This window comes from Filicampus tigris, chromosome 8 (genome assembly GCF_054856515.1).
Source record: "Filicampus tigris isolate MCC_2025a chromosome 8, RoL_Ftig_1.0, whole genome shotgun sequence".
In the NCBI taxonomy this organism is placed as follows: domain Eukaryota; kingdom Metazoa; phylum Chordata; class Actinopteri; order Syngnathiformes; family Syngnathidae; genus Filicampus; species Filicampus tigris.
In genome coordinates, this window is record NC_141224.1 from 14,949,811 (window position 1) to 14,962,550 (window position 12,740).

The following is a 12,740-nucleotide window of genomic DNA, read 5'->3' on the forward strand; positions in this document are numbered from 1 at the left end:
CCTTAACATCGATGACCTCCCGGGGTTTGATAGTACAACCAGAGAGGCGGAACTGTCCGTCATTATTAGAGCGGCTGCTCATTTGAACCTTCCTGAAGTTGAGGGCCTCTCATCGTGACGCTACTTTTAGATAGAATTCACACAACTGTACCTTGCTGTAGTGCGTGGTCCTGATGAACCATTGAGTGAGCAACTTCTGTTCCACCGGAGCACCAGACCTCCAAGAGCGGCCATTTTCATCCACCTGCTCATCGGCCAGTACTGTTTGATCAACAGGGTCCCAGTTCACCACACCCTAAACAGCGCACATGCCCGCACACACGCACGCAAATTGTTCATGAAAGAATGAAAGCAGTGATTAGGAAGTAGCTTCAATTGAAAGAGACAGACCGTAGGCTTTATTTAAAGGTTGTCACACTTCATTACACATCACCAAAGGCATTCTATAGAAGACTTACAAAATCATCTCTGCCACTGTGAAACACCAAAAGCAATCATAATCCTTCCAAAAGAATCCTAGAGTCATGTCATCTTCCAAACCGCTTATCCTATATAGGGTCGCGGGAAGTTGCTGGAGCCTATCCCAGCCGTCAATGGGCGAAGGCAGACTACACCCCGAACTGGTCGCCAGCCAGTCGCAGGGCACACATAGACACTGTCACTGAGCGGGAATCGATCCCACGCTGCCCGCACACAACTCAGGCGTGTGTACCACTACACTATCAGCGGACTGAATCCTAGAGTAAGTGCTTTAATGGAAAGGCTAGTCCTACCTCTTTCTGATAAGCCAGCCCTGCTTTGAAGAGCTTAATAAAGAGATACTGTGTCCACTTATAGTAGTCTGGGAGGCAAGTAGTCACCTCCTGTCAAAGAAACATCGTAGTTAGGTCAACAATGAGGGTGAGGAAAAATGTGATTTGACTGTAGTGCAGGTCTTCATCCTACAGACCCGGTCCCAGTTAAAGCAAAGGCCAAGGCTGTCTAGCTGTTCCCGCATAGACTTGATGTTCCTGTGCAAAGAGAAGAGAGTCAGAGGGTTTAAGCCGTTGAAGCACAAATAAGCCTTTGGTACCTTTTAGTCCAATCTTCTGGATCAAGACGTCTCTCAATAGCCGCATTCTCTGCCGGAAGTCCAAAGGCATCCCAGCCCATTGGGTTTAATACCTAAAAATAGAGCAAAAATGCATACTGTACAATAGCAACTCTGAGTAGCAGGTCTCCAAGAAGTCACAATATGGCCTATTTTGTCAAAACAAAAGACTTATCAAGCAGGTCTAAGTAAAAATAGCAATTTCTCAATGCATTGCAATACTTCCGCTCGCAATTCAGCATCGCTTCAGCAACTTCATCCCACCATTTTATAAGGATTCAGCAAATCCTCAGAATCACGAATCGAATCAAAATTACGCATTAATACGCAATCGCCTTTGAATGTTGTTGAAAACCAGAGGTTTACATGCCACATACGATTAAAAAGTTTTTAAAAATCAGCTACATCGACAAAATAAACGACAGATTAATTGATTATCAAAATAAACATTCATGCATTAACGCAGCCCGCACGCAAGGCAGCGAGTGTACCACTAGAACAACAGCGACTGAGATTGAATTTGATTGGTTAATTCTGAGCACAGCCAGATCCACAAGTTATAAAAGGGTGTGCACACTTGTGCAACCACTTCATCGCAGATTACTTTTTACTTCCCTTCTCACAGAGATGTCATTTTTCAATTGAGTTGTACATTTTATAGGTCACATTAATAGTAGAAAAGGTTTTGAAATGATATCATATCCATTATATTATGTCTCATATTGTTTCAATACCCAGTACACTATTTATACTGGGACCTTTTAACCCTAGAACACTAAGGTCTGGTGAGTTTCACCCATACACCTTTTTTTTTTTTATATGTGATATTTTGTATTGATAAATTAAAGAAGACAACTTCCAATTTGGCATACAGTGTTGTACTTTTACATAAATTGATGAAACTTGTATTTTATCTGGGATATTGTATCGGGTTAAATGTGCCCGACATTAGTGATGGTGTTGCTAATTGGTGTTCTGGGGCTAAATATCGTCGCTGTTGTGTGAAAAACACTTATGTCCATTTTTTTGAATTTTCGTATTTTTGCGTGAATGGTGTTTGCATGGCGGTACAGACATCGCAATAACGTGATTTTTATTTTTTCAAAAATTGAACATAAGTGTTTTTCTCAGGACAACGACGATATGTAATGTAAATTGTATGTAATATATATGTAATCTTTTTGCTGTTCCCAGAAAAAAAAAAAAAAAGGTTGTCATGTTGGGCCATTTTATTTTCTTACTTTACAGAAGACTAACCGAATATTCTATTTTTCATTTCCAATAAAATAATACTGTAGATGATTAAAGTTCCATCGACAAGAGAACAGAACTAACTACTGAATAAAACTGCCAATATACACAAAACAGTGTTTATAAAAATATTTACCACAAAAATCACACTTAAACGTAATAACGTGGGAATCGTTTTGGTGCTTATGACAGCTCGCACACAATATTTCATCGTCATTCAGTCTTTTAGTCGTGGATCCTGACAGCGTCTATATGATAATAAGCAATCCCTTGCCGATCTCCACTCCATCACACAATGCAATTAGTACACGCTGGCGAGGTGCAACTCAGAATAGAAGATCAGGATATGAGTGCTTAAAATATCACGCAGCCATTCATGGCTGAATGGGATTGATTCAGATTTCATGCAAACATCTTGATCATTTTTCTACGTGGTTCTACTGCCCTGTCCCTGTGTATACTGTAGTACCCTCACTTCTTTTCCCCCTTTAGCTCCTCGGGGGTGCTTTTCTGCTCACTGAGAGCCAAATGAGATGAAAGCAAAGCAGTGGAAGGCATGAGTAAAGAGAAGCAGACCGTCATGGAGTCGAGGACCAGAGAGGATCACCGCGCAGACTTTTAACAGGTCTGATGTTTCAGAAGAGTTGGTATCCTTGGTAACTGCATTGGCCTCCTTTTTACAGCCAAGTACTAGATCGTATTAGGCTAAGAGAGCTAAGCACTGTGGCCCAATGTGGCTGCTCGGGAGGAAGACATGCATGCGCATTGATCCAAACGCAAGCAAAAGACAGTCTGTGCAAATAACAAAGCAGGAGAAAATAAATCCTCCTCATGAGCGCTGTGCTTCTACTGTCCTTTATTCAGAGTTGAACTCTGTTAACATGAAATGGATGTCTGCTCTAATGGAGAGGTTGCATGAGTGAGCTCAAAGGTTCCAAGAGATTGGCAGTGTAAAATAATCTTTTCACTGTTAATAGCTTGAGTGGCGCTTATTCCCATGTCTGCTAAATTCAAGAAGATCTGTCCCACTTTTCACAGGTGCATTCCTAATCCACCATCATGGAGAGTGACAAGAGGCAGTGGAGAGATTAACGGAGGAAAAAGTGGAGGTTGATTTGATGACAAAATCTGTCGACTGTGGCATGGAGCAAATAAGGGCCAGTCTGACAAAGAAATCTGAAATGTTAACTTTACTTCCACTGGAAGAGAAAAAAGATAGCGGAATGTAATGTAATGCTTGATTTGATGACTTTTCAGATATATTCTAATTAGTACAGCGAATAAGTATGCATACCTCTGAACTACTACTAGGTGGTTTGGAGCCAAGTAACATGACAAAGTACGCAGCGTAATTTGATAGTATCTATTGTTTGTTTTTTTAACAATAAAAATAATCGGTAGTTGATTAAATATTTTACAAATAACCTACATTTAAAAGGTACTTGCATTGTATTTATCTATATTTACATTCAGTTTTTACTTTGCTTGCCAAAGGGTGTGGTTGCCTTATTCTGCGCCAAGCCAGGACCAGTTTGATGTAATTTTTTTTTTATCAATTAAAGAAATGATCAATTAACTCATTCAGAAATTTTCAGACCCTCTTTTATGCTAACATTTGAAAAAAAAAAGAAAAAAATCTAAATAAATTCCTGGGATCAAATGGCTGGACTGTGAAAAAACAAGTAAATGCAAATTCGTAAATGGCAGTCAATGAGTTAATCAGCCAATTAATTAAAAAAATGTATATAATGCATAAAATTGCACATATGTTTATATGGATGTATAAGTAAATTAACTGATGTAAATAAGTGAGTTTTGTTTGGGCAGAGATGGTAAAGACTGGTGTTTTACACTGTAAATGAGTGATAAAAGTGATTATAAAAAAATTGAGAAACATGATATTTGCATGTAAAATATGATTTTTCCTTTGTTTGGCCTTTGTTTTCATTTCAAACAATAGCGGCCTCTTGTAGAAAATACTCAAATATTAATTTGCTATTATGCTATGAGCAAACAAGGCGAGCTACAAACTCATTACACAACTCTACTACTCATTTGTTTTAATTGTGCGTTTGACAGCCAGACACTTTTACTTTTGCACCACTTGTTGCTACCCTTCGGGTGAGTCAAGTGTGAATTAGTTTCATTTGGACTTGTTGCCATTACAAGTTTGTTAATGATGAGACAACTGAAAAGCAGACTTTTCTCCTGAGTGAAAAATACACACAGCGCACACATGAATTGCACACCAACCTGGAAATAGCAACAGTGCGTGACCATCCAATGAGTGTACCTTCATTAATTAACCGGGTGTAATCAGTGTGTGCATACAGACGAATCAGGTGCACTTTTCTGACAGATGCTGAGAGAACGTAGGCTTGTGTGCAGGAGGTAGTTTACCAGTCATGTGAAACCTTATTCATGTTAAGTGTAAAGCCAGAGGGTTTTTTTTTTCCCTACAAGTGACACCACGTCATCTAAAATCCACCAGGAAAAGACATCCACGGGGCTTGTTATGCACCATGGGAGGCAAACCGGGGATATGGTGGTTGCGCGGGAGACTGAGTGAAGGTTGTCATCAAGATGTCGAGGGATGCAGTGACTCTTTCATCAACGCCTACACTTTAGTGGATGCAAACACGAGCAGGGCCATCGACTGCTGTGCTGAACGGAATCAATAACCCAACGGTCCTCAAGTTCATCAAGAGTACTGTATAGATTTTACTTTTACCTTAACTACACCATAATAGGTCTTACGGAGGAGATCAACAAGTATAATCACAACTTTTAGTCAGAAAGTTGTTAGAGGTGTTAACAACACTGTACTCTGTAGTGTCTCAAATTTACAAGACACACAGTAGATATTTTCACTTTACAAGAACTACCTTGAATGTCACTGGTTAATGTTGAACACAGCCACATACCTAGTACCGGTAATAGGATAGTGTGCACACCTGTGCAATCACGTTATCATCATCATCATCATCATCATCACGTTATCTCAGTTGATCATTTTTAGTTATCCTTTTGAAAATATTACATTTTTAAGTTGGACAGGTTATGTCACATTAATAATGTAAAAAGCTCAGGCTATTTTTTTAAACAAAAAAAATGGCATTCAAATAGGGTTATGCGGGACCCTTTAAATCCGCTGTATATAAATGCCAATAATGACTGTAAAACACCACATTTTTGCGCAAAATGTTTGAGTACCAAAATGATACTGATGATTAACTCAATTTGTTCAAACGCGGATGCTACTTACTGTATATTGTGTGTGACACTGGACAAGTCTTGGATGTCAGATATGAATGTTTTCAGTAATGTGGAAAATGGCAACTGGGACCAACACAACCCATTTATTTCCAACATGCGCGTTGCATTTATTGTTTACGTGGTCATGGTTAAGATATAACAAAAAAAGCTCACAAACCTGATAACCTCTCATTCTCTGAAAGTGGCCAATAACGTCGCTGATCGTGTAAACTCGCACATGGCCCATGTGCAGCCGTCCAGATGGGTATGGGAACATGGAGAGAACATAAAACTTTTCCCGGTTCGGATCCTGGAATGAAAAAGGCGGCCAGAGTTATGAATATTGTAGGAAGATGAGATCATAAAGCTTGAATTTTAGTCTGCTGTAAATGATATACAGTACAAGGCAATATAACTCTGGCTTTCAAAAGCATGTTCTTTCAAAGAGGTTGCATTCACGTGTAGAGGTGAAGAAAGAACAATAATGCATCACATGCACAGAAAGAGCAATGACTTGTATATTTCTGTATGAGGCTCCAACGCGCTCTGATTGTAGTGTCAGATGAGATTCTGAGCCGTTGCATCATTGAATGGATGGTTTACAGTCACAACACTGTTACCGTGGCAACCGAGCAAGTGCAAGTACATCAAGCTATACATGATTACAGGAAACCTGAGCCATGAATTTTTCAATAAATTAATTAGGACCAGAGCTGTCATGAGCACACTTCATCACTGTCGCCTGCACCATCAGACTATTAGGAGGTATAATCAGCCAGAGACTACCAGTAATAGTGGAGCATCGTGTGGGTGGATGACTAATTATTGCTTAATCAAGTTATTTAAAGAAAACCTTTTACAACATTGAAATGTATAGGGTTGATTTTGTGTTTTTCCGTTGTAGATCAAAAACTGCAATCCGACAAAAAAGTGAAAGTCAACCCAAATATTTTCTTGACAATAATATGTTATATGGGCCTCCACTACTTGAAACACGGCATTCTGATTAAAATTGCGTTTGTGGAATATGAGTTTAGCAGCAAAAAACACCGTTTTTTTTAATCCATCTAAGAGGGCGGCCATTTTGTCACTTTCTGTCGACTGAAAATGACATCACAGTTACTCAGGGCTCAGGAAACGACCAATCACGGCTCAGCTTCAGAAAACAGGTCAGCCGTGATTGGCCGGTACCTGAGCTCTGAGCAACTGTGATGTAATTTTCAGTTGACAGAAATTGCCAAAACGTCCGCCCACTGATATGGCTAGAAACGGGTGGATTTTGCTGCTTAACTCATATTCCACAAACTTAATTATTACGGTAATCAGAATGGGATGTTTAGACTAGTTGGTGCTATATCGAACATAATATTGTAAAGAAAATTTTGGAGTTCACTTCTCTCTTTAATACACTTTATTACACCATGAACATATTTTACAATGTATGCATTTTCTTCAGGGCACCACTTCACTTGCTGCATTTTTTTGTTCACTTTTGAGGGTATTGGCATTGAATATTTCTATACATACCATAGATCAGGTAACAAAGAGCTAGCACAGCATATTACAAGCTAATGAGCATGATGATTTCGTGCTCTATTGACTCAGCCTTCAGGTACATTGATCAATATCACAGCATTGATCAAAAACACAGACATTATATTATATTACTTTTGAAACAAGTTTTGTTCTTTTAGTTTTCCCCTCTTCTGGGATTTCATGACTAATACAGTCTTTTGGATTCACTGAGCATCAAATTTCATAAAAACATTTTTTATTTGCAACATATTTAAACAGGCATCATGTCTTTGGAAATATTCAGCACTATTGACTGCCTTCAACTGGGCTCCTTTCTTGACATGAAACCCAATGTAAAATTTATGCTACTCACGTTTGTGTGTTTCTTAGCGAGAATTAAAGTCTTTAGTCGTTTCTTTGAAAAAAAAAGTCACTAAGATGGCAATACACGTTATGCTTTGTAAACTAGCTCCATTTGCAGCCATTTTGTTAGTGCAAGCAGTGCTCGACAGAGAAACACTTTGAACTACTGAATAGTGAATTCATTATTTGCCCAGCTTCACTTTATATCTCACAGTCTTGTTTCATGCTTAACACAACCAGAACTTGCTTCAAATGCTAATAAGTATGGCTGCACCTTCTCCAGTGAGTCCTTGCGCCACTGCGCCATGATCCGCGGGTGCCACCATTGCTCCACTCTGCATCGGGTCTCTGTCCGATAGTCCTTCTCCCAAACACCAGTCTCACTGAACAGTGTGCGAATAGCGGGGAACAACTGGCGGTCGACAAGGTTGAGGAAAGCAGTCCTGATTTGGCCAGACTGGACAATACTCTGAGGATACGGAAGCATCCATATCCTTAACATCTTCATGATTCTGTCACAGAAAACAAAGAGAAATGCGGTAAATTGGCAGAAATGACAGTTGTCATCTCAATAGGACAATTTCTGATTAACCCTTTGAACTTAAAACCTCTTTTCATAACGTTTGGAAACAAGAGGCGCCAGGCCACTTGTGGTTGGCAGAACTGAGTGACAACCACTGACCTGAACTGAAAACGGTGACAAAAATATTTTGTGTTTCAGATATACCCCAAAAACCCGAAAAGGTTTAGGTTTTTATCCATTTCCTAATAAAAATGTAATTAATCAAGCAGAACCTGTAGGGGAGGAGGTGTTGTTGGATTGTCTTTGGGTAATTTAGCTAAACTAAATGACTGGCCAGCGGGTAGAACATTCACCTACCACCTATCCATTTTAGGGTCAAGAGTACATTAATCTGACCAACAAAAAAGTCAATAAAAAGAAAAGTCCATAAACAATAACTGTTAACTACGTCTGAATTTTCACCATGTCTATTTTTGAATCAACTTACCTGTTGAAATGTAAATTACGACCCCTGTAATGTCTCCCTTCCAAGCATCTTACCTGACGTAACAACGTCTTTTTGATTGACACTTGACACATTCAAACTATAGCAGAGAAGAGGGCTAATAACATCACTCAAGCCATTTGTCCTGTTTCCTCAAGCACTCTGCCTTGATCAAATGACAAAGAAACACCATCTTCTGCCACCCAGAAGTACATGTGATATAATGGGGAAAAGGTCTATTGAAGGCTAATAGATGAAAAGATTAGAGTGCATTATATTTAAAAGGCTAAAACTAAGACCAGTTCGGCAGGGGCCTGATAACGATCCTGATCATTTGAATCAGGTGTGTTGCAGGAGGAAACCTCACAAAAACATGCAGAAAAGAGGCCCTCAAGGACCGGAGTTCGAGACCCGTGCTTTAAGCTCACATCTGCCAGCCCTAGATGCAGCATTGGAAAGGGAAAATGCTGTTATAAACTGTGCCATGGAGGGAGGGGGTTGGAGTTTTTTATGTATGGACGTAGCTCAGCGTCCCATAACTTATGTAGTGTTACTCTCTTCTTTAGACAGCAAAAAAGTAAAGAATGTATCAACAGCACTTCGGCTGGTTGCAGTCAAATGGTTCATTTTCTTTTTGATTAGTTAGCTAATTAGGGGATAATTATACCCATCCGTGTTGATTTAAAAAAAAAACATTTTCATGGTAATCAGAGCCTAGGACGCTCTTCAGTCTCTGATATTGTGAGCAGACCAGAATATTGCTGAGATGAAAATGTGAATGAGGTCCGTAATCGCCAGTACTTGGAAGTCAGGCACAAGTCTATGAAAAGCTCCAATCTGAATACATGATTACTGGAGTACTGATATGAAGTAGATGAAAGCATTCTGGCAAAGTGAATCCCACCTCTAATAAAAGCTACAAAAAAATCTGATTAAAAGATAACTTGCAAAATATGAATGGGAATTTGATTAAGCAGAGCAGCCTAACAGATTAACAAACTAAGCTGTGTGACAATTTCACATGTGCAATGTCCTTGCTAACTGGGTTGTGGGAACGTGTCCTTCAAGAATTACTGCAGCCAAGGCAGGGTGAGAGACAAAGAATGTGTTTCTATGGTGACTGGGCTCACAGTCTCCTAAAAAAACAAATGGCTACAAAACCAAGTAAATTCATTTTGTTGATGATGTGCCCGTGTTTTATGTTCCACATTAATAATGGCTTATTAAATATTGTGTTTTTGTTTACTTCTTTAAATTAACACTTTCACAAGGTTGTAAGTAGGACAAGATGGCATTGGTTGTTACTTGCTGGACACAAGTATAGGAATAATAAAATGAAGAAATATGAGTCAGTTGGGGGGGGGGGAATAATTGCAGGAAGGAGAATAACTACATGTGTATAACTGCTTCTACTGATGAAAAATGCGCTTAAGAACAGTATGATATACTGTACACCATTAAAAGCAGTAGGGTTACAGGTTAGCAGAGGACGCTTTGTGCATCATAAAAACGGAATTACAGTTTGTGTTTTGTTTTAGGTTCATGTATTACTATCCTAAGGCATACCTGATAGGAAATTAGCTAAGGTATAGCTCGACTGTGTATTATGACTCCAAAACAGCTGATGCAGTGCAGTTCTAGACCGGTGCAAGAAACAACCACAATCATATACATATTGCCAAATTAATACCTCTCTTACCAGGCCACCTATTAAACTATTACTCAGCTAGTTAACGCTAGTATTGTCCAATCGTAGTAATTAGTTACGATTGATCTCCTGACACTCACGTCTTAAAGTAAACCAGAGAAAATTGAGAGGCTCTTACCTCGTTTGTTTTATATCCGTGTCGTTGGCTGTATCATGGTTAAAAACTCCATAGTGCAAATATGATGTGCAGCCTTAAAAGTTGCTGTCAATGACCTGCATCCACAGCGCACGACTGTATCACGGGCGCTGCCATCTTGTTTTGAATTAACTTTATTGAGACGGACAATGATGACGCAGACAGCGGCGCTTGATGAACATACAGCGTCAAGATAAAGTAAGGACAGTACTGTGATGTGATCTTCTTCCTAGCTCAGCAAGTAATAGGCTTAAAACCAATACTAGTTTATACATGAAACATCTCACCAAAAAAAAAAGACCACCAAATACGAATTACAGCACTTTAGCACTTTAAGGACGTAGATGCATCTTTTCTCGTTCATTCAAATGCATGCGATATGTACTCATTTATTATTTATTTATTTGTTTGTTTGTTTGCTTGCTTGTTTGTATTAACTCATAAAATAAACAATTATCATTAATGCACATATACATTTAACTATACAATATTATAACCAGAAGTAAATTCCATCTTTAGTTCCTTTACGGTTCATAGTATGCATGCATGTCGGTATAATGTGTTAACCTATTCTTATATATGTGTTATTGTACTCATATATGTGCTTATTTTTTGGTTGTTTGTTTGTTTTTTTGTTTGTTTGTTTGCTTATTCGATGAATACAAATATTTTTAACCCGCAGCAGCACAGTTAGCACCATCCCAACAGTAAACTCGATTTTAACCCAACAAATGTTAAAAAATTATCCCAAAATGTTGGTTGTTTCAACTACATATCTTTGTTCAGTAATCTACCTAAATGTTACGTTAACCAGTATGCTAAATTAATTGTAACACATTACACTACAATCTACAAGGAAATTAATTGTAATAGACTACCTATACGTATTAAACTGTTGAACTACAAACCTAAAACAAATTATTGCAAAAATTGGTCATTCAAAGGACATATTACAGCAATAAACATTTAATAAAAGAATAAATACATACAACACATAAACATCAGAATCTTCAATAAAATCGTATACACAATATTTATAAAATGACCTTTAAACTACTAAATAGAAATTGAAAACTGTGTCAGGCAAAATAAAATTTAATTAACATCAACAATACAAAACATGTGACAATATCGGTGCAATAATTAACAATTACCAGTAGCAGTTGCCTCAACTTACAAGCACATATTACATTCAAGAAATTGTACCACTCTTGACTTTACCCCTGGTATTTGATGGACAACTGTTTGCATAAATTTCCACATGCTGGCACTGCTTTGGGTAGTCGATGTCGAGATCATAGAATTCCTTGAAGCAGACATCAGTAGTTTGAGTGATTGTTTCTGAGTCTCAGATCGTATGGGAAGTGTCTCCATGTGTTGGGTTCATGAAGATACTCCACATTTGTCCGAGGCTTAAAAAAAAAAAAAAAACAGATAGAGAATGCAAGCGAGCAAGTGAGAAAGTATGACTGAGTACGAACCAATAAACATGAACTGAAAATGCATGTATCTCACCTATATATTTAAATTAATAAAATTAAGACAATCTTTGCTCTAAAATGCAGAAAGAAGTAACGAAAAAGTCACCCAGTCCGAGCTGCTGCGAGCAAAAGCAAAGTGTGACACTGGTAGCCTGGCATCTGGAAGATAATCATGAGGCATCACCATTCTGTAGCCCTACAGTCATATATCAGAGGCAAGTGGGCAATTTTGCTTCAGGCACAGCCGGGTGTGGATGAAGTGGAGGAGCGAAGGGGCAACGGGTTTCTACCACAGTGGAAGTGTAAATTCTCCCAAAATGCTCGATAAGAGGCTTACAGATCAATACATCTGATTCTTTCTTCCTCATTTTATCATTATCTGATTGAGAACTGGACCCGCTGTTATCATTTCATGAAACGAGCAAAATCTTGAAAAGAAATACTGAAATAATTTAGATAGTATGATGAGATGCTTTCATAACTCAAGGAAAAGCGCATTATAAACCTTAATGTATGAAGAGTATGAATAAAAGCAGAGGGATTAGTATGGGAGCCACACCAAAAACAGAAGGATAACATAATCCATGTGGTCTCTACTAAATACTGCACCTCCTAGCACCAAGGAGGGATTTGATTTTTTGTCACCAAGCAAACTTCACAAGCCCACTCGACCAATTTCCATCAAGCAAAGGAGGAACACATTGTAAGAATTATTTGACCAATGTTCTTTAACATTATGAGGATATTTAAATGACACACTCACTGACTCAGTTTTTACACATAATAATTTTGCCTAATGCATTAGCCTATCCAATATCTTCTCTCACACATTTAAGTAACCAAGCAACTGTCGACTACCCTGGCAACAACACTTACACAATCGAATCAGATTCAGAACCTGTATATTCATGAGCATTTTTTGGTTTGCTACAAA

General features: G+C 38.5%; 1 protein-coding gene across 1 annotated transcript in view; it reads right to left on the reverse strand.

The window, feature by feature from the left end:
- The window catches only part of lars2 (leucyl-tRNA synthetase 2, mitochondrial), a 31,340-nt gene extending 20,824 nt beyond the window's left edge, over window positions 1–10,516 (reverse strand). Inside the window, exons 1-7 of the mRNA XM_086037808.1 lie at window positions 10,308–10,516; window positions 7,749–7,986; window positions 5,775–5,906; window positions 1,073–1,164; window positions 950–1,010; window positions 774–863; window positions 152–295 (exon numbers count right to left, since the gene is read on the reverse strand). Coding sequence (XP_085893934.1) covers window positions 152–295; window positions 774–863; window positions 950–1,010; window positions 1,073–1,164; window positions 5,775–5,906; window positions 7,749–7,982 — 753 coding nt within the window. The 5' untranslated portion in view covers window positions 7,983–7,986; window positions 10,308–10,516. The remainder of the gene's footprint in view (window positions 1–151; window positions 296–773; window positions 864–949; window positions 1,011–1,072; window positions 1,165–5,774; window positions 5,907–7,748; window positions 7,987–10,307) is intronic.
- Between the last annotated feature and the right edge of the window lie 2,224 nt (window positions 10,517–12,740).